We start from the raw sequence: 25,568 nt of genomic DNA on the forward strand, positions 1-25,568 counted from the left end.
GAGATCGACATCTCCTCTGGCCAATAAGAGAACAGACAGCAGCACAGTTTCCGCCCCGGAGGGATTTTGAATGGGACCCGCTGGTTGCCAAGAGCGACGGGTCTGAAGTATCCTTGGCTCTAATTGGCCTGTGAGAGAGCAGAGCCAGTAGCAGACGTGGTTGTTGCGGAGTCCCCTGAGTAGAAAAAGCGTCCGGGGCCAGGCCAGCGGGCGGGGACCAGGCTTTAGGGAGCGGTCCTGGTCTTTGAGGAGACTTGCTTGTCGGTCCAGACCCGCTGGGACCATTCCCCACAGCAAAGATGCTCCTGGGGGTTCCGAGAGGCCGCAAGAGCCAGTTTGTAAGTAACTTCTTGCGCGGCCTGCGCCCTGGCCTGGGGGCCAGGAGTTAAAGGAGGAGGGCTGGGGATTTGGCTTGAGATTGAGGCCAGGTAGCGGCGCATGGGGAAGTGGTTTTCCATTCGAAAAGCCCTGGTCTTTTGTGCTCTAAAGAATCCTTTATCCCAGGTGAGCCCCAGTCGGACAGGAATCGCCCAGGCTCCCCACGTCGTTCTCTCAGGTGTCGGGGAGCTCACTCTTGCCCGCCACAGACCTGCCCCACTGCTGGGTGCCCCCCCATGGGGAGTCATTCCTGATTCCTCCCCGCCACCCACCACGGACACCCTGTCAGAAGTTCTTTAGATTCTACCCACCAAATACATCCGGCAGCTGTTCCCGCCCCGGCCTGTCCAACAGCATCTACCTGAACTGATGCAGCAGCTCCTCGCTCTTTCTTTGCCCTTTTTTGCTACTTACCTGACTAGTAACCCGACTCCAACAATCCGTTAACACAAACCTCCCACCCCCATGCCGCACAACCAATCTATTGATCTTACCAGTGTTCTCACTGTCCTCATTTCCAGCCCTAGTTTCTAATTCCATAGTCTATCATTATAATCACTCCTGTATACACCCCCAACTCCCGTGCTGCTGTCTCTTTCGCCACTTGCCTGGCGAAACTCCAAACCTACTTATATCCAGTTCTCCATAAACGTAATACTTTAAGCATTTTGGTAAGGGCATTCCTGAACTCTGTTTTAAATCGAGGCTAGCAAGCATGTCTGACTTGGCTACCTGTTCGCAGCCCCCACACCTGCAGCGAGCATTTCAGACAGGCTGAGAAGCAGGGAGGACGTACTTGAGGCATATTTTTGCATTGCAATTTTGCTTACTCAGCGTGGCATTATTGAGTTCCTGCTCTGTGTCAGATACCCACAATTAATTGACGGCCTATGGCCACACTGTACAAAGGATAGACAAACCCTTAAGTAATTCATCATAGAGAATATGTGTAGAGAAGAGGAGGGGTAGCAAGAAATGAATCTGGGTTCATTGGTGTTCATTGGTAGGAACCAACAGATAGCAGCTTAGCAGCCACACTAGACCCTTTACCTGTCATCAAGAGATGGGGGCTGCCCATGAGGGTTTTCCTGCTGGGTTGAGATGGGTTCATCCTGTGTTTTAGAGGCTGAGGAAGGAGGACCACAGCTGGAAATGATTATAGTGGTACAGTGAGAAATGTTTAGCATATTATGGGAAGTTCACTCTATTTAAAAAAAAAAAAGCAAAACTCATGCAATGTCTCTAGAGTTGAAGGCCTTTTTGGAGGATATACTGTATGTGAGCCCCTAGGGATTCAAAGGTGAAGAAAACCTTTTTTTTTTTCCTCGAGCGTCTCCTTGGGGTGGGGAGGAGGATGAGGAATGGGGGAGGAGGCAGATATTAAACTATCAAATTGTTTGACCAGTACGGGATGGTAGGTGCTCCACAGTGAGGTAAACAGAGAATAGAGGAATACAGCAGACACTGCTCTGGAATGCCTGTTCTTGGGGTTGCCATGCAAGTGAAACTGGGGGTTAAGGGGGTGCTGCAGGAGACATTTGGGAGGGCTGTCCATCCCTCCTGAAGGATGCCCCCGATTCTGGCTGTTCCCCTTGGTTGTACCTCTCTTCTCTCCCATACCTTATGCCTACCACTGCTTCATTAATCGTTCCAGGGCCATTTTCAGTGGGTGCTCCTCACTAGGCCACAGGCTCACCTTAGTCTTGTTTCAAAACTCTTCAATGGAAACAATCCCCATGCTTATTCCCAACCCATTGTTCTAGCCTCTCCCTCTCAGATGCCTCTATATTGCTATAATCCCGCAAACTGGAGACTTGTTATTTCCAGAGCACTGCCACAAATGTCTTGCTTGATTCCTTTGTTCATGCTCTTCCCTCTTCCTAGAATGCTTTTCTTCGTATTTCCCAAATGTGAGAGCAGTGGCCATCTTTGAAGATCTAGTCTAAATTTCTCTGTGGTTTTCTCCAAGAGTCCCCCTTCCCTCCCTGGGCCACCTCAGCACTTTTTCTTATCTTTCCCCTGGCACATTCCATAATTCCCTGTTGTGTGATAAGTTTTTGCATGTTTTCCTCTGTACTCTCCCTCCTTGAGGATGTCGACAAGGTTTATGAATTGCTGTCATGGTGTTTTGCTTCTAGTAGGTGTGAATGAATGGCTGGTGCACAGAAGATGATTGGGCTATTCTCAGAAACTTCTGAGAGACTCCCAGTTGCCTAAAGCAGATTCCCCTGCTTTCAGTGTGTCTATGAACTAGTTTTTGTTATTCTGCATCGTCAAAACTACCTAAAATCTACAGGTGTAGAACAAAGTGCTAAGTGCTAGAGTTCAGGGTTGATAAAGACAAGACAGTTGCCTGCTCCCAGGAAGCTTCTTTTCTGTAGGGGGTTGGCAAGTGAGGGCCTAGGCAGTGGTTGGCAAACTCATTAGTCAACAGAGCCAAATATCAACAGTACAACGATTGAAATTTCTTTTGAGAGCCAAATTTTTTAAACTTAAACTATATAGGTAGGTACATTGTTATTAGCTTAATTAGGATACTCCTAAGGCTTAGGAAGAGCCACACTCAAGGGGCCAAAGAGCCGCATGTGGCTCGCGAGCCGCAGTTTGCTGACCACGGGCCATAGGGTCACCGGAGGCAGTGCTATATGACAAGTGGAGGTGCTTCGGGGCTCCCCTGGGGATCAGGAAAGCTGCTCTGAGGAGGAAAGGTGAGAAGGCCCCACTATAGGCAGCTGTAATGGTGCTCCCTGGGTGGGCATGCTTGCCTGGCCAGATGAGCAAGGGGAGGAGTGGGCCTCCTGGTGGGGCTAGATCCCTGAACTGCCAGTGTCCCTTCTCAGGCCTAGGGAGGGGTGGTGGCAGGACCCAGGTGATTCTTTACACCAGTGACCTGTTCTGGGTTTTATTTGTGCAGAAACACATCATCCATGGCCTTCTACCTGCAGCCAGCATTGCACCGAAGCCAGCTGTGCCCCGCACACCTCCTCCCCGCAGCCCCAACCCCTCTCCAGAGAGATCGAGGTGAGTCTCAGGTGAGCAGGCACTGAGGTCACCCTTGTGCTCAGCCGCCAAGTGGTGGGTCCTGGAACTGTTCCAGCTGGCAAGATTACAAGTAGGGTGATTAGAATCATGTCCTTTGAAATATTTATCATGGTTCCATAATTTAATATGATTTCTCTGTGGGATAATGGCCTATCTCTTTCAGATGTGGACTCCTTACATTTTGTAACTGAATGCAGTTAGTACTTTTCAAAATATTAAAGCCCAAGTATTTCAGTTGATGGTATGTTAAAAGGAATTTTAATTGTGGACATAATTTTCTCTTTAAACATAAGTCGGCCTTTCAAAAAGAACTGCTTTGTGGGAGGAAATGAGAAACGGGTTCACTTCCCTGGGCCTGGGATTTCCCACGTCCTCCAGTGCTCCTAACACATCAGTTAGATGACTTTGTTTTATACATCATCGAAGCTAAGGCCCCTGCCTGTGCTCTCCAAGATTGTAAATATAGGAGAATTTTAGACTATTTTTTATCCAGTAGGTACCTGGATGCATGACTTGATTATTAACACTGAGAACAAATTTCATTCCAGGGTGATTCCTTCTTCTAGTGTTCTTTAAAACTAGAATATTGTTTGCCTTCTGATTAAAAAACACAAATATTTTTAGTGTTTGTTTTCTCCTTTAGTATAATCTTGATAATAAGAATAGCCATTTATCAGTACTTACTCTGTGTCAAGGAATCTAGTAAGTGCTCTAGAAGTATTATTTCATTTCATCCTCTCATGACCCTATGAGAGGTCCTGTTGGCATCTCTCTGAGCTCAAGTGTTCAGCATTTGCCTGAAGTCTCACAGCTGGCAAGCGGTGGCATCGCTGCGATGCACTTGAAGGTCTGTCCAGCTCCATTAAGTAGTGTTATTAGAACTTAAATGTTTATATAGCAGCAGCAATAATGAGATGGTTAGCTTTACATCCCATTATAAAGCAGAAAAGCAAAAGAACAGGTCATATCCTGCCAAGCATGCTATAGACTCGTTAGAAAACTTCTATAGTCTCTGTGATTTACAGAAATATCTCCCCAGGTTGTAATCTTTATAAACCCCAAATAAACAACATGGCTTTAGCAAACTTAGCATACTTCTAGATCTTTTTATTTTTAAAAAATAACATTTAAATTAATCTTTGATATTATTCCACTTCATGTGTAGTATAATAGTGAAAGAGTCTTTTGCTATTTACTTCGATTGCCTCCTTCCCATCCATTGTGTAACTATCATTATACATTTCAATTTTATCTATTATAAACTGCATAATATATTACTATTTTTGCTTTAGACAGTTGTTTATCTTTTTAAAAACAGGGTGTGGCCCTAATCAGTTTGGCTCAGTGGATAGAGCAGTGGCCTGCGGACTGAAGGGTCCCAGGTTCGATTCTGGTCAAGGGCATGTGCCTTGGTTTTGGGCACATCCCGAGTCGGAGGTGTGTAGGAGGCAGCTGATCAATGTTTCTCTCTCACTGATGATTCTAACTCCCTATCCTTCTCCCTTCCTCTCTGTAAAAAATCAATAAAATACATATAAAAAAAAACAACAGGGTGTGTTTTTTAGGTATAATGGGCTATGATCAACTTCATATTTAAAAAAAATATTTTTATTTATTTCCGAGAGGAAGGGAGAGGGAGAGAGAGATAAAAACAGATCAGGCCCACAACCTGGGCATGTGCCCTGACTGGGAATTGAACTGTGACCTCCTGGTTCATAGGCCAATGCTCAACCACTGACGCGCACTGGCTGGGCCATATTTAAAATTTATAATGGGTAATTTTTTTTAAATTAAATCTTTATTGTTCAGATTATTACAGTTGTTCCTCTTTTTTCCCCCCGTACCTCCACTCCACCAGGTTCCCACCCCACCCTCTGCCCTCACCCCCGCCCCTACTGTCCTCATCCATAGGTGTACGATTTTTTTCCAGTCTCTTCCCGCACCCCCCACACCCCCCAGACCCGTTTCCCCCTGAGAATTGTCAGTCCACTCCCTTTCAGTGCCTCTGATTCTATTATATTTACCAGTTTATTCTGTTCGTCAGATTATTTATTCACTTGATTTTTAGATTCACTTGTTGATAGATGTGTATTTGTTGTTCACAATTTGTATCTTTACCTTCTTCTTCTTCTTCTTAAAGGATACCTTTCAGCATTTCATATAATACTGGTTTGGTGGTGATGAACTCCTTTAGCTTTTTCTTATCTGTGAAGCTCTTTATCTGACCTTCAATTCTGAATGATAGCTTTGCTGGGTAAAGTAATCTTGGTTGTAGGTTCTTGGTATTCATCACTTTGAATATTTCTTGCCATTCCCTTCTGGCCTGCAAAGTTTCTGTTGAGAAATCAGCTGACAGTCGTATGGGTATTCCCTTGTAGGTAACTGACTGTCTTTCTCTTGTTGCTTTTAAGATTCTCTCTTTGTCTTTTGCTCTTGGCATTTTAATTATGATGTGTCTTGGTGTGGTTCTCTTTGGATTCCTTTTGTTTGGGGTTCTCTGCGCTTCCTGGACTTGGAAGTCTATTTCTTTCACCAGGTAGGGGAAGTTTTCTGTCATTATTTCTTCAAATAGGTTTTCAATATCTTGCTCTCTCTCTTCTTCTGGCACCCCCATAATTCAGATGTTGGTACGCTTGAAGTTGTCCCAGAGGCTCCTTACACTACCTTCATATTTTTGGATTCTTTTTTCTTTTTGTTTTTCCGGTTGGGTGTTTTTTGTTTCTTCGTATTTCAAATCTTTGATTTGATTCTTGCGATCCTCTAGTCTGCTGTTGGATCTCTGTATAATATTCTTTTTTTTTTTTCTTTTTAAAAAATATATTTTATTGATTTTTTACAGAGAGGAAGGGAGAGAGGTAGAGAGTTAGAAACATCAATCAGCTGCCTCCTGCACACCTCCCACTGGGGTGTGCCTGCAACCCAGGTACATGCCCTTGACCGGAATCGAACCCGGGACCTTTCAGTCCGCAGGCCGACGCTCTATCCACTGAGCCAAACCGGTTTCGGCCTGTATAATATTCTTTATTTCAGTCAGTGTATGCCTAATTTCTAGTTGGTCATTTTTCATATCCTCGAGGGTCTCACTAGATTTCTTGAGGGTCTCACTAAATTTATTGGCGGTTTCTAGAAAATTCTTGAAAAACCTAAAAAGTGTGGTTTTGAACTCTATATCCAGTAGTTTGCTTTCCTCCATTTCTGTCATTTGTGACCGGTTTCTTTGTCTCCGCATTTTTTATGCTTCCCTGTGTTGATAGAGTGGCTTTCTGTGCTAGGTGTCCTATAGGGCCCAGTGGCTCAGCCTCCCCAATTACCTGAGGTGGACACTCTTGGTGCACCCCTTTGTGGGCTGTGTGCACAGTCTTGTTGTAGTTAAGCCTTGATTGTTGTAGGTATCACTGGGAGGAATTGACCTCCAGGCCAGTTGGCTGTGAGAATCAGCTGTGTCTGCAGTGGGAGAACATCTGTGCTAGAGACACCCTTCTGGGGCAGACTTGCTTCAGTGGGGCTTTGGTGCTCACTGAGTCTGCCCCCTGAGTGTGTCCCTTATGGATCTGAGGAGCTGTAATCTGGATGGTCCCACTCTGACCACTGGGTACACTGGCTCTTGGATCTCTAAGGAGGTGCTAATTTAGCATCTGCCTGAGGCTACCCCCCAGGAGTCCAGCTGTGAAGCAATGCAAGCTGCTGTGGGGCCTTGTGCCTTCTTTTGGATGTTGTGGCTTTCTCTGATCCAGCTGCAGTTTGTTAGGTAATTTTCAGATTGCAAAGGGCCAGGCCTTTCATATGCAAAAGCCTCTGCGCACAGCTTGGGTGGGGTGGGGTCTCAGGGGATCAACAGGGCGGAGCAAACAGCTATGGCTGATCCTCAGTCCTGCCCTTAGAGGCCCCGCTTTTCAGTGTCCCAGTGTTCGCTGCAAGCACCTCTGAGATAAAGCCGCCCTCGATGCCAGACAGACCAGTTTCTCCTGTATGAGTCTGGGTCCCCAGAGACTGGCCCGGAACCGGAGTTCAGAGCAGTTGGGAGCTTGAGACTCCCTTCCAGTTGAAAAAAACTACCACATCCTCAGCTGCCAGCCCTTTCCACGTGCATCGCTTCCTCAGCTGCCAGCCCTTTCCACGTGCGCCTCCATATCTCTGCACTTTACTTCCATACCACACCTCCTCTGAGTCTCAGTGTGCTTTTCTCTTTCCTACTTATTGTAGAATTTCCACTCATCCAGCCTTCCTGTGGTTCTGGATGATGTCCGTTTTGTCTTTAAGTTGTATTTTTGAATTGGTTGTTCGAGGCAGCAGTTTCCAGTGTTTACCTATACCACCATCTTGGTTTCTCTCTAATGGGTAAAGTTTTGACATAGGTTTACACTTGTGAAACCATCACCATAATCAAGATAATAAATATCCATTATTCCCCAAAGTTTAATGCCCCTCTCTTTTACCTCCCCTTCCCCTCACCAGCCCATCCTCATCCCCATTCCCAGGCAACCATTGATCTGCTTTCTGTCACTATAGATTAGTCTGCATTTTCTTTCTTTTTTTTAAAAATATATTTTATTGATTTTTTTACAGAGAGGAAGGGAGAGGGATAGAGAGTTAGAAACATTGATCAGCTGCCTCCTGCACATCCCTAACTGGAGATGTGCCCTCAACCAAGGTACATGCCCTTGACCAGAATCGAACCCGGAACCCCTCAGTCTGCAAGCTGACGCTCTATCCACTGAGCCAAACCGGCCAGGGCTCTTTTCTTTCTTTCTTTTTTAAAAAAAAATATTTCAGATTTACTGTTTCTTTTGTCTCTTTTTTATTTTATTTTTTTAATTTTTATTGATTTCAGAGAGAAAGGGAGAGGGAGAGAGAGATAGAAATATTAATGATGAGAGAGAATCATTGATCGGCTCTCTCCTCCATGCTCCCTACTGGAGATGGAGCTTGCAACCTGGCATGTGACCTTGATTGGAATCAAACCCAGGACTCTTCAGTAGATAGGCTGATGCTCTATCCACTGAGCCAAACCAGGTAGGGCTAGTCTGCATTTTCTAGAATTTTATATAAACAGAATTACACAAAATAATTAAGCTGTCCTCTTTCATTCAGTATAATTATTTTGACATTCATCCATATAGTTGTGGAAATGAGTTAATTTGTCTTTTATATTGCTGAGTTGTAAATATTCCATTACATGAATATGCCACAGTTTATTTATCTACTCACCTATTGATGGAAATTTAGGTTGTTTCCAGTTTGGGGTTACTAGAAATAAAGCTGCTATGAACATTTGTGTACAAATCCTTGTTTGGACATATGCTTTCATTTCTCTTGGGTAAATATCTAGGAATGAAATACCTGGTTCATGTACTAGATGTATATTTAACTTACTAAGCAATTGCCAAACTATTTCCCAAAGTTGTGATTCCATTTATGTTCCCACCAGCAGTGTATGAGTTCCAGTTTCTTCACATCCTTAGCAACATTTGGTTTGGTCAGTCTTGTGTGTGTGTGTGTATAAATATATGTATATATGTGTGTTTGGTTTTATAACTTTATTTGACATTAGCCATTAGTTCTCATTCACATCTACTGTCTAATAATTTTTTAAAGTGGTAACAGGTGCATAGAAAACAATGTATACAGCTTGTTTGGTGAATCTTCATCTTCATTATGCTTTCTGGGCAGCCACGTACTGATAAGGTATAGAACAGTCCTTATTCCTTTGGCCCAGACAGCTTTGTAGAATCTATAGTCCATGTGCACATCTGGAGTTCCTATCTCCTTTCTGGCAAATTTCTGGATCTCTTTGAATGCCTGAGGGGAACATGTGCTGGGGAGAAATATCTCAGATGCTCCCTGTCTTGGCCAATCTTTTTATTTTTGGACATTCTAATAGGTGTGTAGTGGTACCTCGTTGTGGTTTTATTTTGCATTTCTCTTATAGCTAATGATATGGAGCAAGTGCTTATTTGCCATTTGTGTATCTTCTTTGGTAAAGTGTCTGTTCAAATCTGCTCACTTTTAAAAACTGAATTGCTGGTGTTCCTGTTATTATATTTTGAGAATTTCTTAATTTTTCTGGATACAAGTTATTTATCAAATATGTACTTTGTAAATATTTTCTTCCCATCTGTGGCTTATCTTTTTATTCTCTTAACGGTATCTTTCAAGGAGCAGATCTTAATTGTTATGAAGTTCAACTTGTCAGTTTCTTCTTTTACAGATTATGATTTCAACATAATATCTCAGACATCTTTGTCTAACCCAAGGTCACACAGATTTTCTTCCAGAAGTTTTATAGTTTTAGAATTTACATTTAGGTCTAATATCCATTTTGAGTTAATTTTTATGTGGAGAGAGGTATGGATTCAAGTTCCTTTTTTCACACATGGGTAACTATTTGTTCCAGCACAGGTTGAAGGCTATTATATAGTTACCTATTGCCATGTAACAAATTACACCAAAACTTAGTGGCTTAAAACATAAAACAATAGCAGTTTTTTATCTCATATCTCACTATGTTCTTTTTTTAAAATTATTTTTTCCTCTGCATTCATTTTGGTTATTTTTTATTGTCTTGCCTTCAGTTTCATGAGTCTTTTCTGCAATTACTATCAAGTGTAATTTTCATCCACTGAAGTTCAAGCTTTTTTTATAATTTTCCATGTCTCTACTTAGCTTTTGAACATGTGGAATCTACACTAATAAAAGACAAAGATGCCAATTGACCAGACCTTCGCTATGCTCATCAGCCAATCAGAAGTGTATGCAAATTGACCCAACAAAGATGGCCGCTAAATTTGCATACTTCAGGCAGGGTGGGACAGCGCCATCTGACGCCTGCCCCGCCGCCCTCCCGCCCTCCCGTGTGCAACCCGGAGCGAAGCCGGACGGCCCCAGGGCTGGCGGAGTGAAGCCAGACGGCTCCGGGCCCGGTTCCGGCTAGAGCCCGGCCAGAGTGAAGGCCTGGGTCCCGGGTGCCAGAGGCAAACCGGTGCCAGCAGCCAAGGGAAGGGAAGGCCTATTGCACGAATCTCTTCGTGCAACAGGCCTCTAGTACAGTTATAACTGTCTTAATGACCTTCTCTGCTAATTCTAACATATGTGTTTAGTTCTTACTGGATCTTGCTTGGTTATTCTTTTTATTATCTTTTTCTGTCTCTTTGCATGCCTGGTTATCTTTGATTATATACTAGACATTATTGTGAGTTTTATGTTGTTGAGTACTAGATATTTTTATATACCTACTAGAGGCCCAGTGCATGACATTCAGCCCGGCCTGTGACCCTCAGCCTGGCCTGTGCCCTTTTGCAGTCCAGGACTTCTTGGGGGATGTGTGACTGATGGCTTAGGCCTGCAGTGAGTGGGCTTAAGCTGAGAGTCAGACATCCTTAGCGCTGCCATGGAGGCGAGAGAGGCTCCTGCCACCGCTCCTGTGCTTACCAGCCCTCAGCCTGGCTTCTGGCTGAGCGGCACTCCCCTTACAGGAGCACACTGACCACCAGGGGGCAGCTCCTGTGTTGAGCGTCTGCCCCCCTGGTGGTCAGTGCGCATCATAGCGACCGGTCGTTCTTCTGTTCGGTCCATTTGCATATTACCCTTTTATTATATAGGATTATTATGTAGGATTAGGGGCCCTGTGCACAAAATTCATGCACAGGGAGGGGGAGGAGTCCCTCAGCCCAGCCTGCACTCTCTCCCAATCTGGAACCCCTTGGGGGATGTCCGACTGCTGGTTTAGGCCCAATCCCTCTCGCAATCCAGGACCGCTGGCTCCTAACCCTGGCTTGCCTGCCTGCCTGATCACCCCTAACCACTTGCCTGCCTTCCTCATTGCCCCTAACCACTCACCTGCCTGCCTCATCACCCCTAACCCCTCTGCCTGCCTGCCTCATCGCCCCTAACCCCTCTGCCTGCCTGCCTCATCGCCCTTAACCACTTGCCTGCCTGCCTGATTGCCCCTAACCCTTCTGCCTGATTGCTTCTAACCCCTCTGCCTGCCTGCCTGATCACCACTAACCACTCGCCTGCCTGATCACCCCTAACTACTCTACCTGCCTGCTCACCTGCCTGCCTGATTGCCCCTAACTACTACTCGCCTACCTGCCTGATCACCCCTAACCACTCTGTCTGCCTGCCTGATCACCCCTAACCACTCTGTCTGCCTGCCTGATCACCCTAACTGCTCACCTGCCTGCCTGATCGCCTCTAACCGCCTCTGCCTTGGTCCCCGCCACAGCTTCACACGGAAGGACATCTGGAATGACGTCCAGAAGGTCGTTCGGCTGTCCAGTCTAATTAGCATATTACACTTTTATTATTATAGATAAGTCTTCTTGAATTTTGTACTGGGATGCAATTAAGTTACCTTGAACCAGTTTGCTCTTTTGGGTTGTGCTTTTATGATTTGATAGGTGAGGTCTAGACCAGTGTTCAACCTAGGACTAATTATTCCCCAATACTGAGTGAGGCAAGACCTTTTGGAGTCCTTTTGGAGTATTGTTCCCAACATCCCTTGAATTATAATTATTTTCTGTCTGACTGTTGGAAACAGACACTGACCTCAACCATATGTAAGCATCTGGCACTGTTCCTCTAATCCAGCAGTTCTCAACCTGTGGGTCGCGACCCCTTTGGAGGTCGAATGACCCTTTCACAGGGGTTGCCTAAGACCATCGGAAAACACATATATAATTACATATTGTTTTTGTGATTAATCACTATGCTTTAATTATGTTCAATTTGTAACAATGAAATTGGGGGTTACCACAACATGAGGAACTGTATTAAAGAGTCGCGGCATTAGGAAGGTTGAGAACCACTGCTCTAATCCTTATGAATGGTTCTTCCCCCAGTCTTGGGTAATTTCCTCGCGTGCATGCACTCAGGAGCATTTTGCTAAACCTCAGGGGGGACCTTCTTCAGATTTCCGGAGTTTTCTCTGTTCAGCTCTCTTCTTTCTGGTACCCTATCCTTCAAATTCTATCTGCCGTGGTGTTCGCAGACTCTCAGCTCCATCTACACAACTCAGGGAGCCTGCCTGGTCCCACCTCAGGTTCTCCTTCCTTTGCTGAGACCTGGGAAGTCTCTCTGGCAGTAAGCTGGGCCATTGTTAAGTCTATTGTTTTGTTTTACTTTTTCAGGTGGGAGGGTAAACCTATTATTCTATCTTTCCTATATTATGGTTTTGAATAATTTATATCTTTTTATACTTCATTTTTTCCCATCCTGATCTTTTATTTTAATATAAAAACTATTTGAATATAGACTCCCTGGATTAGAGATCTAGTTTCATCTCCTATTAGCTTAGAAATCTTGGACAAGTCATTTAATTTACATGAAAAATGGAGGTGACAATAATATCTCTTCATATAGTTGATGTGAGAATGAATTAAGATTGTTTGATGGCACATAACAGACTGCAGGCCTGTGGTCAGTAGGTATGCACTAAACATTGTAGAACAGATGGTATGTTTTGATTAATTTATGTATCCTGTTGTTTAACCTTTTGTTCACCATCTCACTGGGATGCTTTTGTCCATAGGTCTGCTCTGGCTGCAGTCATTCTAGCAACAACATTGACTGGCCGGACTATTGCCCTTCCTCAGCCACAACGGATATCCCAGTCTGAGAGTGACATGACCCACCTTGAAAATGACAGTTTCATCACGCCCTATGCCACCACCTCAGAGCTGAGGCATCAGTAAGGACCATATCTCTGATTCTGCTTCCTCTAGGACAGCGGTTCTCAACCTGTGGGTCGCGACCCCTTTTGGGGTCAAACGACCCTTTCACAGGGGTCGCCTAAGACCATCAGAAACACATATATAATTACATATTGTTTTTGTGATTAATCATTATGCTTTAATTATGTTCAATTTGTAACAATGAAATTGGGGGGTCACCACAACATGAGGAACTGTATTAAAGGGTTGCGGCATTAGGAAGGTTGAGAACCACTGCTCTAGGAGCAGAGGAGAAGAACGCGCGCGCGCATGTGTGTGTGATTATGATTAGAGCTTAGTAGTGATGTTTTTTGTTTTGTTCTTTTTTAAAATATATCTTTATTGATTTCAGAGACAGGAAGGGGAAGAGAGAGATAAAAACATCAATGATGAGAGAGAATCATTGATTGGCTGCCTCCTGCACCGCCCCCTACTGGCGATCGAGCCCGCAACTTAGGCATATGCCCTGACCCAGAATTGAGCTGTGACCTCCTGGTTCATAGGTCAGTTTTCAACCACTGAGCCACACCGGCTGGGCATTAGTGAGGTTTTCATCCCCAGTGTCAAAGGAACACTGTTCTGGGGCATTAATTGTTCTTGAGTTGCATCAGAGTTTTCTTAGAGTGGAGCTTGTTAAATTATGGCTTGTGAATGCACTGGTGGTTTTCATGGCAGCACAGAGCCAGTGAATTTAGTGCTGCTTTTAGACCTTAGTAGGATTCTCCGTGCCACAACCTAGATGGTGAGAGTTGTCACTCACTGCTTCTCAGGTATCTCCCCTCTGAACACTCATAGTGATTTGACCTTTGTTGGCATCTATACTATAACTTTTCTTCTTCTTTAATGTCATTTCCTCCATTGCTTGAGCTGGGTTAATGCTAACATAGGCCTAGTTCAGTGGTCGGCAAACTGCGGCTCGAGAGCCACATGCGGCTCTTTGGCCCCTTGAGTGTGGCTCTTCCACAAAATGCCATGTGCAGGCATGCACGTACAGTGCGATTAAAACTTCGTGGCCCATGTGCAGAAGTCGAAGAGAGTGTTGAGGAGAGCACAGAGGAATATAAAAGAATCAAGTGGGAATGGCTTGAGGGTTGGGGGGATGGTCAGTGTGGGGCTGGGATGAGCTTCCTAGACAGAGAAAGAGGGAGCATGACACATGTGAGCAACAGAAGGAAGATGTTTGTGGCTGGGAGAACTTGAGTGAGGTGAGGCATCATCTGCAATGGGGCTGAAGGAGTGGGCAGGGGCTCAGTGTTCTGTTCTGAGGTTTGGTATCTCCCCTAGAAGCAGGAAGCACTGAGGGTTTTAAGGGCTTGTGGGATGGCAGTGGGGGATACATGACCAGATTTGCCTTTTATCTGTCATGCTTATTCAATTTTGTTTTTGTTTATATTTTTATATGCCAAATTTCTGTATGTTTCATGTAGTAAGATATATCAGCCTTTTCTTTGTATTTTCTGTCATTATTGTCCAATCTAGAAAGAACTTCCCTATTATATACAGCATTATATATATGCTCATGTATTTCCTCCTAGGACATGTTTATATTTTTGGTTTTTACATTTTAATCTTGACTCCATGTTTAGATATTTGAATATAGTCTATTTTTCTCCTGGTAGCAATTATACTTTGGCTGAATAAGAGCTAAATATAAGGACAAGATTCTAAAATGTATTGGAAAAAATAAGCAGCTAAGACCATCAGAAGAAATTTGGAAAGGAAGAATATTGACCCTGGGGGTAGGCTGCATTAGCCCCATTATATATTTTTTTTGTTAATCCTCACTCAAGGATATTTTTTCCATTGATTTTTATGAGACTATTAAATCTTATATCCAATCTTATCAAAACTGCTATTTGAGAGGAGAACCAAGATGGCGGCATAGGTTAACGCCGGAGTTTGCTGCCTCGAACAACCACTTCAAAAATACAACTAAAAGACGGAACGGACATCACCCAGAATGACAGGAAGGCTGGCTGAGGAGAGATTCTACAACTAGAAGTAAAGAGAAATCCATACCGAGACTCAGAGGAGGCGCAGTGCGGAGGTGAAATACTAAGGTGCCAAGGTGCACGTGGAGCGGGCCGGCGGCGGAGGGTGAGGTTGTTGTTTTCAATTGGGAGGGAGTTTCAGACTCTGAGCTCCAGATCTGGGCGAGTCTCTAGGGACCCAGACTCAAACGGGAGAAGCGGGAAGGCAGCTTTCTCTCTGAGGTTTGCAGCGGTTGCAGAGCCGCTGGGGACGGAACTGAGAGCAGCCATAACTGCTCGTTCCGCCCACCCTGTAGATCCCCTGGGACCCGCCCCGCCCAAGCTCTGCACAGAAGCATTTGCCAGATAGCCTCAGGCAAAGGCTAGATTAGCACCGCCCTAGAGATTCAGCACAGAAGCTCTCCCACTGCAGACACAGCTGACTCTCATAGCCAGTTAGCCTGGAGGTCAATTCACCCCTAGTATTGCCGACAACAATTAAGGCTTAACTACAACAAGACTTCGCACAAAGACCACAAGGGGGTGCACCAAGAAAGCATAAAAAATACGGAGACAAAAAAACATGACAGAAATGGAGGATATAGAGCTAAAAAACGCACTTTTGAGGGCTTTCAATAATTTGCTAGAAACTGCCGATAAACTTGATGAGAGCCTCAAGAAATCTAATGAGACCCTCGATGTTGTGATAAAGAACCAACTAGAAATTAAGCATTCACTGACTGAAATAAAGAATATTATACAGACACCAAACAGCAGACCAGAGGAGCGCAAGAATCAAGTCAAAGATTTGAAATGCGAAGAAGCAAAAAACACCCAACTGGAAAAGCAAAATGAAAAAAGAACCCAAAAATACGAAGATAGTGTAAGGAGCCTCTGGGACAGTTTCAAATGCACCAACATCAGAATTATAGGGGTACCAGAAGATAAGAGACAGCAAGATATTGAAAACCTATTTGAAGAAATAATGACAGAAAACTTCCCCCATCTGGTGAAAGAAATGGACTTACAGGTCCAAGAAGCGCAGAGAACCCCAAACAAAAGGAATCCAAAGAGGACCACACCAAGACACATCATAATTAAAATGCCAAGAGCAAAAGACAGAGAATCTTAAAAGCAGCAAGAGAAAGAGACTCAATTACCTACAAGGGAATACCCATACGACTGTCAGCTGATTTCTCAACAGAAACTATGCAGGCCAGAAGGGAGTGGCAAGAAATATTCAAAGTGATGATTACCAAGAACCTACAACCAAGATTACTTTATCCAGCAAAGCTATCATTCAGAATTAAAGGTCAGATAAAGAGCTTCACAGATAAGGAAAAGCTAAAGGAGTTCATCACCACTAAACCAGTATTATGCGAAATGCTGAAAGATATCCTTTAAGAAGAGGAAGAAGAAGAAAAAGGTAAAGATACAAATTATGAACAACAAATACACATCTATCAACAAGTGAATCTACCGGAGTTTGCTGCCTCGAACAACCACTTTAAAAATACAACTAAAAGACGGAACGGACATCACCCAGAACCACAGGAAGGCTGGCTGAGGAGAGACTCTTCAACTAGAAGGAAAAACAACAGCATTACGAGGCCCAGAGGAGGCGCAGTGTGGAAAATTTAAAGGTACGGTGGTGCGGCGGTGCGCGCGCAAAGCGGGCTGGTGACTGAGGGCGCGGTTGTCGTTTTCAATCAGGAGTGAGTCTCAGACTCTGGGCTACAGATCCGGGCGAGTCTCTAGGGACCCAGACTCAAACGGGAGAAGCGGGACTGTCTGGCTACGGTCCCTCCGAGTTTTGCAGCGGTTGTGGGGACAGAGAGGCAGAGCCCCTGGAGACGGACTGAGAGCAGCCATAGCTGCTCCCTCCCCCCGCCCTGTTGAGCCCGCCCCGCCCAGGCCCTGCACAGAGCCATTTGCCGATCGCCTCAGGCAAAGGCTGGACTAGCGCCTCCCCAGGGGACTGAAGTTTTTCACACAGCTGATTCCAACAGCCAGTCAGCCAGGTGGTCAAATCCCTCTAGTGTTAACTACAACAATTAAGGCTTGGCTAGAACAAGACTGCGCACAAAGACCACAAGGGGGTGCACCAAGAAAGCATAAAAGATGCGGAGACAAAAAAACATGACAGAAATGGAGGATATGGAGCTAAGAACCGCAATTTTGAGGGCTTGCTATAAACTTGTGCAGAGCCTCACGAAAACTAATGAGACCCTCGATGCTACGATAAAGAAATTAGAAAGTAAGCATACACGGACTGACATAAAGAATATTATACCCAATAGCAGACCAGAGGAGCACAAGAATCAAACCAAAGATTTGACAAAAAACACCCAACTGGAAAAGCAAAATGAAAAAAGAATCCGAAAGTGTGAAGATAGTGTAAGGAGCCTCTGGGACAGTTTCAAGCGTACCAACATCAGAATAATAGGGGTGCCAGAAGATGAAAGACAGCAAGATATTGAAAACCTATTTTAAGAAATAATGGCAGAAAACTTCCCCCACCTGGTGAAAGAAATGGACTTACAGGTCCAAGAAGCACAGAGAACCCCAAACAAAAGGAATCCAAAGAGGACCACACCAAGACACATCATCATTAAAATGCCAAGAGCAAAAGACAAAGAGAGAATCTTAAAAGCAGCAAGAGAAAGAGACTCAATTACCTACAAGGGAATACCCATACGACCGTCAGCTGATTTCTCAACAGAAACTTTGCAGGCCAGAAGGGAATGGCAAGAAATATTCAAAGTGCTGAATACCAAGAACCTACAACCAAGATTACTTTATCCAGCAAAGCTATCATTCAGAACTGAAGGTCAGATAAAGAGCTTCACAGACAAGGAAAAGCTAAAGGAGTTCATCACCACTAAACCAGTATTATACGAAATACTGAAAGGTATCCTTTAAGAAGAGGAAGAAGAAAAAGGTAAAGATACAAATTGTGAACAACAAACATGCATCTATCAACAAGTGAATCTAAGAATCAAGTGAATAAATAATCTGATGTACAGAATGAACTGGTGATTATAATGAATCAGGGACATAGAAAGGGACTGGACTGACTATTCTTGGGGGGGTAAGGGGAATGGGAGATTCGGGAAGAGACTGGACAAAAATCGTGCACCTATGGATGAGGACAGTGGGTGGGGAGTGAGGGCGGAGGGTGGGGCGGGAACTGGAAGGAGGGGAGTTATGGGGGGGGAAGAGGAACAAATGTAATCTGAGCAATAAAAAAAAAAAAAAAAAAAAAAAAAGAAACGCCCTAACCTTTGGAATAGAATTGATAGGATTAAAATCACCTGGTATAAATACAGATGTAACAAGACAATAAAGAAGAACCTAGCTATGATGATCACCTGAAAAAAAAAACAAAAAACAAAAAACAAGTGAATCTAAAAATCAAGTGAATAAATAATCTGATGAACAGTATGAACTGGTGATTAGAATAGAATCAGGGACATAGAAAGGGAATGGACTGACTTTCTTGGGGAGGAAAGGGGAGTGGGAGATGCAGGAAGAGACTGGACAAGAATCATGCACCTATGGATGAGGACAGTGGGTGGGGAGTGAGGGTGGAGGGTGGGGTGGGAACTGGGAGGAGGGGAGTTATGGGGGGAAAAAAGAGGAACAAATGTAATAATCTGAACAATAAAGATTTAATTTAAAAAAAAACTGCTATTTAAAAGAAAGTTTTAAAAAATCATCTGTAGTTAAAAAAATTAATAGAATAGAGAGAACCAAGAGACAGGACTTGGCTGGAGATCCTAGACAGAACCTAGAGACAGAACCTAGCGAGAGAACATGGCAAAAGATCCTGGACAGAACCTGGCTACAGATCTTGGCTGGAGAACCTAGACAGAACATGGCGACCGAACCTGGCTAGAACCTGGCTGGAGAACCTGGCTGGAGAACCTGGCTGGAGAAGCTGGATGGAGAACCTAGCAAGAGAACATGGCTACAGAACCTGGCTGGAGATCCTGACCAGAACTTGGCTGGATCCTAACCAGAACTTCGCTGGAGACCAGAACTTTGCTGGAGATCCTGACCAGAACTCGGCTGGAGTTCCTGGCTTGAGATCCTGGAGAGAGAACCTCGCTATGCTGATCAACTGAACGCTGACCCCGTGCTATTCCTTCTTCACCGACTCCGTCCACACCTTTGGGGACCCCTGGACCCGCTGGGGTTGGACCCCAGCAGTTACTCAACAATAAAATTAATTTTTAAAAAAAAATTTTGCCCTGGCTGGTTTGGCTCAGTGGATAGAGCATCAGCCTGGGGACCGGAAGGTCCCGGGTTCGATTCCGGTCAAGGGCATGTACCTTGGTTGCAGGCATGTCCCCAGTGGGGAGTGTGCACGAGGCAGCAGATCAATGTTTCTCTCTCATCGATGTTTCTAACTCTCTATCCCTTTCCCTTCCTCTCTGTAAAAAATCAATAAAATATTTAAAAATTAAAAAAAAATTAATAGAATAGGAAAAATATTTGTAGTAAATACAAAGTCAGGCTTTTAATTTTAGAAGAAAAGAAAGTTAATTTCAAATTAGAATGGACATATTAGAAGCAAAATAGATAAATGGAGAAAGGACACGAACAGAGGAATTAAGACTTGCACACAGGTATATGGAAAAATATCTAGTCTCGGTAAGATGCAAATTTATATTGTGAGATTTAATTTCTTTTGGCAAGTTTTAGAATATTATTACCAACGTAGTCACAGGTTAGAGAAATGATTTGTGAAATAATCTTGTGTGGTATGCATGTAGACCCACAAAATGTTTATACCATGGACTCAGCAGTTTGCCATCTGGTTTCTTTTATAGGATTAATCCTAAAAACAGAAGAGATTATTTGCACATAGATGTCCATTACAGGGTTATTTATAGCAGGTAAAATTGGGAGGGAGAAACCAGGTAAGGGAAATGGCTGACTAAACTGGTGTAACTACTTGAGTCTTTACCTTATAACATTTTGACTTTAAAAACTTGTTAACAGTGAAGCAGATTGTATTGTATGCAGTGATAAGTATAAGAATCTAGGTAAAAAACTAGAAAGAAATTTTAAGAGTGTGCAGAGAGCCAGCTGGTGTGGCTGAGTGGTTGAGCGTTGACCCATGCACCCATGGTCACCTGTTGGATTCCCAGTCAGGGTCCATGCCCAGGTTGCAGGCTTGATCCCAAGCAGGACGTGTTCAAGAGGCAGCCAATCGATGATGTTTCTCCCTCATCAATGTTTCAATCTCTTTCTCTCCCTTCTTCTCTCTCAAAATCAATAAAAAGATATTTTATAAAAAGTGTGTAGAGAGATGGGATAGTGGATGACTTAATCCTTTAGAGTCTATGTATTTTGTAAAAGTAGTTTTATGGTGGGGGCTCAGAGGCAGTGCATTTAATACACGTACATGTACCAGTGTGAAGTAAGTGGCTGCTTTAATGTTGTAAAACAGACCAAATTGGCAGAGTGAGACAGGAAGAAGTTCTTTGCCATCCTTTGAAATGCTGGGCTATGGGGAGGAAGAGGACACTGACTCGAACCTGTCATCTAGCAACAAGGAGTCCTCGGAAGTCAGTGCTCATAAGGAAGAGGGAAGAATTGGTGATGCTGTGTATACCACGCCACACAGAAGTCAGGTACTTGTCACATTCCAGAATTTCCACTGCACCTCGACATTAACTTATAGTAAATTGTGTATGTGTAAGGACTTTCTTTTCGCTCTTCTACCTTTGATGGCTTTTGTTCTGGGGCTTATTTTTTTGATGTGTCCAGTCTTGTTTTCTATCTGGTTAGGCTAAAATTTAAAACTTTTCCTTTACCTTTCAAAGACAAACATCAACATTTTCAGTGTAGATTTTCTTCCGATGCTGAGTAATCCTTTTCTTTTCTTAGACCCCAAAAGCTAACTTTTCTATCACTTTTCTAATATCAGTATGCATAGTTGCAACCTTTCTTCTAAGTCATGCCTGGCAAAAGGAGTATCATCATTTATCTCCATAGTAGCTGGTATTGTTTGAGTGGTTACTGTGAGTCTCTATTTCAGGCTCTTACATGTATTTACCTCCCAGTATCTTGGTGAGGTAGATTCCATTTTTGAACCTATCACAGGTGAAAACCGAGGTACTGAGAGGTTGAAGGAGCCACTGCCTGACTGCTCTGGTTTACAATCTGTGCTCCTAGGTTTTGAAAACCGGACAGTGCCATTTCTTTAATGGCAAAAGACAGCACTGTATTTCCTTTTTTCCTTTCTCTTTTTTCACCATCATTATAACATGTGTTAGCATGGTGACTACACATAAAGACTGGCAGGTTCAAAGTATATTCATATTGATTATATTATACTAGAGGCCCCGTGCACAAAAATTTGTGCACTCGGGGGTCCCTCAGCCCAGCCTGTGCCCTCTTGCAGTCTGGGACCCCTCCGGGGATGTCCACCTGCTGGCTTAGGCCTGCTCCCCGGGGGATTGTGCCTAAGCTGGCAGTGATACATCCCTTGGGGGATGTCCACTTGCCAGCGGGCCGAAGCTGCAGTTGAACATCCACAGAGCTGCTGAGGAGGCAGGAGAGGCTCCCACCATCGCCAATGTGATGCCTTCAGCCTGGCTTGTGGCTGAGCAGAGCTCCCCCTGTGGGAGTGCACTGACTACCAGGGGGCAGCTCCTGCATTGAGCATCTGCCCCCTGGTGGTCAGTGTGTGTCATAGTGACCAGTCATTCCCAGTCTTTCTGCTGTTAGGGTCAATTTGCACATTACTGCCCTAACAGGTTTGGCTCAGTGGATAGAGCATCGGCCTGCAGACTGAAGGGTCCCAGGTTCGATTCTCGTCAAGGGCATGTACTCTGGTTGCGTACACATCCCCAGTAGGGGGTGTGCAGGAGGCAGCTGATCAAAGTTTCGCTCTCATCGATGTTTCTAACTCTCTATCCCTCTCCCTTCCTCTCTGTAAAAAAATCAATAAAATATATTTGGGGAAAAAAATTGCATGTGCACATTACCCTTTTATTATATAGGATAGAAGCCTGGTGCACGGGTGGGAGCCAGCTGGTTTGCCCTGAAGGGTGTCCCAGATCAGGGTAGGCAGGGAACCCCCAGCTCCCTACGATCGCCCACGCCGCCCCTGCTCACGATCGCTGGCTCTGCCCATGCTCAGGCCTAACACCTCTGGCCAAGGCATTAGGCCTGGGCAAGAGACCCCCAGCTCCCCACCATCGTCAACTCGGCCCCTGCTCCCTGCAATTGACTGCTCCGCCCTAATGCCTCTCCCCCAGGCATTAGGCCTGGGCAGGGGACCCACAGTTCTCCAAGGGACCTCCTGCTCCACCCCTTCCCAGGCTTAATGCCTGTGGCCAAGGCATTAGGACTGGGCAGGGGACCCCAAGCTCCCACCATCAGCGACTGTGCCCCTGCTCCCCATGATCGCTGGCACTGCTCCTGCCCAGGCCTAATGCCTCTGGCCAAGGCATTAGGCCCAGGCAGGGGACCCCCGCAGCTGCAGCCTCCCAAGATCATGGGCTCCACCCCTGCCCAGGCCTTACGCCTCTGGCCGAGGCGTTGGGCCCGGGCAGCGGGCACCCCCAGCTGCAGCTGCTCCTGCCCCGGCCTAACACCTCCTCTGGCTGAGATGTTAGGCCTGGGCAGGGGACCCCCCCAGTTGCAGCCACCTGCAATCGTGGGCTTCACCCCTGCCTGGGCCTTACTCCTCTGGCTGAGGGTGAGGTCCGGGCAGTGGGGACCCCCAGCTGCAGCCGCCCCTGCCCAGCCTAACGCCTCTGGCCGAGGCATTAGACCCAGGCAGGGGACCCCCGCAGCTGCAGCCGCCCCCGATGGTGAGCTCCGCCCCTTCCCGGGCCTAACGCCTCAGCCAAAGGCGTTAGGCCCCGGCAGCAGGGAGCCCAAGCTGCAGCCGCCCCCCCTATCGTGGGCTCCGCCCCTGCCCGGGCCTAATGCCTCTGGCTGAGGCTAGGGCAGCGGGGACCCCCAGCTGTAGCCGCCCCCCGACCCAGCTGCAACCGCTCCCTGATCGTGGGCTCCGTGGGCTCCGGGCAGCGGCTGCAGCCACCCTGCGATCCCGGGCTCCACCCCTGCCCAGCTCCCATTGCTGGCTCCACCCTTACTTCCTGCTATCACTGGCCAGTGCGGCAAAGGCCAGGATTCTCCGATCATGGCTGGGGGGCAGGGCAAAGGCGTCCCTGGGGGCAGCCTTTGCCCTGCCCCCCGGCTCTTAGCTCCCCTCTGGGAGTGCCAGGGGGCTTCTTCTGTGCTTTCCATTTTGCCTCCCTGCATTGTGCCTACATATGCAAATTAACCGCCATCTTTGTTGACAGTTAACCACCATCTTGGCTGGTGATTAATTTGCATATCTCGCTAATTAGCCAATGGGAAGGGTAGCGGTCGTACGCTAATTACCATGTTTCTCTTTTATTAGTGTAGATTGATTACCCTCAACTATATTGAATCACATTTTTTAAAATACATATTTTATTGATTTCAGAGAGGAAGGGCGAGGGAGAGATAGAAACATCAATGATGAGAGGGAATCATTGATTGTCTGCCTCCTGCATGCCCCCTGCTGATTGCAATTGAGAGGTTTCATGCTAACCTTTACATTGTCCTGGCAGATGGCATGAATGAAAGGTCCTTAAACTGGAAAGGGATTTCAATTTCCCATAGTCTCACAATTAGTTTCTTTTTTTTTTCCTGGGGGCTGGTAGACAGTAGCGGAGGAAGACGCATTGACCTATTGACCTTTTCTTAGCATTAATATATGCTAGGCAGCTTCCATGTACCATTTTAAATATCTTTTTTATTTTTATTTTTTATTTTATTTTTTTAATATATTTTATTGATTTTTTTACAGAGAGGAAGGGAGAGAGATAGAGAGTTAGAAACATCGATGAGAGAGAAACATCGATCAGCTGCCTCCCGCACATCTCCTACTGGGGATGTGCCCGCAACCAGGTACATGCCCTTGACCGGAATCGAACCTGGGACCTTTTAGTCCACAGGCCGACGCTCTATCCACTGAGCCAAACCGGTTTCGGCTAAATATCTTTTTAAAATTGATTTTTAGAGAGAGAGAAAGGGAGAATCATTGATCAGCTGCCTCCTGCATGCTCCCTACTGGGGATGGAGCCCACAACCTGGGCATATGCCCTGACCGGGAATCAAACTAGCGACCTATTGGTGCGTGGGTTGATGCTTAACCACGGAGCAACACCAGCCGGGCTACATGTACCATTTCATTTACTTAACACCCTTGGGGGTAAGTGTGTGAAGAAACAGGATAAATGACTTGCCAACCAACCATCCAGTTGCAGAGGCAGGATTCAGACTAGGGCGACCAATTTTCCCTATTAATTAAAATTGGTGTTTATGGTCCTTGTGCCTATTAAGAACATTTCTTAGAGATAAAGTTATTTTTTAAAAAACAGGCCAAATATGCTTAAGTTTATTATATGATTAAAATATATATCTTTGGCCCTAGCTGGTTTGTCTCAGCTGATAGTTAGCCCAAGGACTGAAGGGTACTGGGTTCAATTCCAGTCAAAGGCACGTGCCTTGGTTGCAGGCTTGAACCCAGGCCCTGGTCGGGGCTTGTGTAGGAGGCAACCAGTCAAGGTCTCTCTCCTTCACACTGATGTTTCTCTCTCAGTCTTTCCCCTTGCCTTCCATTCTTTCTAAAAATCATTGAAAAAATACCCTTGGGTGAGGATTAACAAACAAACAAAAAAATCTATATCTATCTTTGAAAAAAAAAAAGGATGTGTGGAGTATGTAAAACTGCTGTTTAATCACTAGATAACACCAGCTCTGAAGAAGATAGTGCCTGTGGGTTACATTTTAATTTAAATAATAAAAGTAAAATTTCCTTCCCTATATTTACTATGGACTTTTTGCAATCTGAGGTAAGTTATAATTTTATACTTTATTATGAATCATTCATACTTCCTTTAAAATAAAGAGTTGTCAAAACTAGTAAAGTAAGAACAGACCAACCCAAGCAGGCACTTTGGATATAAGTCTCTATACCTCATGCCTCTCTCTGTTTCAGAGTAGTTTGGGCAACCATCTTCATATAATGTGTGCACCTGTGCAGAAATGGCCTAACAAATGCAAAGCAAATCTTGTTTTCAGTTTTCTTATTGGTGCCACCCAAAAGTAAGGAATAAGTGGGGTGCCTGAATTTGTGGTCGGTTCACATGATGCTAGCAGCTAGAGCCCAGTGGACAGAGCAATGCCATGGGCATTCAGAGACCTGAGTTCAACTCCCAGTTTCTCAGATAACCTCCCTACGCCTCAGTTTCTTCATCCTCTGCAGGACTGTATTCTGGAGAAGACTGTCTTTGATCAGGTAAATAACTCAACAAATATTTATTGGGCATCCAATGAGTACCAGGTATGTGCCAGGTGCTGGAGAAGCAGTATAAGGCAGAGTCCATAGTTACCTAATTAATAGCAACCA

At 45.0% G+C, this 25,568-nt stretch overlaps 1 protein-coding gene across 2 annotated transcripts in view; it reads left to right on the plus strand.

Annotated features, from left to right (window-relative positions):
* Positions 1 to 226: 226 nt before the first annotated feature.
* Positions 227 to 25,568, plus strand: part of CEP89 (centrosomal protein 89) — a 92,951-nt gene continuing 67,609 nt past the window's right edge. For both annotated transcript variants that reach the window (XM_070398336.1, XM_070398337.1), the window contains exons 1-4: positions 227 to 338; positions 3,293 to 3,399; positions 12,950 to 13,108; positions 20,559 to 20,742. In XM_070398336.1, the coding sequence (XP_070254437.1) occupies positions 300 to 338; positions 3,293 to 3,399; positions 12,950 to 13,108; positions 20,559 to 20,742 (489 nt within the window). In that variant the 5' untranslated portion in view covers positions 227 to 299. The remainder of the gene's footprint in view (positions 339 to 3,292; positions 3,400 to 12,949; positions 13,109 to 20,558; positions 20,743 to 25,568) is intronic.

This window comes from Myotis yumanensis, unplaced genomic scaffold (genome assembly GCF_028538775.1).
Source record: "Myotis yumanensis isolate MYYU_CA2020_CCGP unplaced genomic scaffold, mMyoYum1.0.hap1 SCAF_18, whole genome shotgun sequence".
Lineage (NCBI taxonomy): Eukaryota > Metazoa > Chordata > Mammalia > Chiroptera > Vespertilionidae > Myotis > Myotis yumanensis.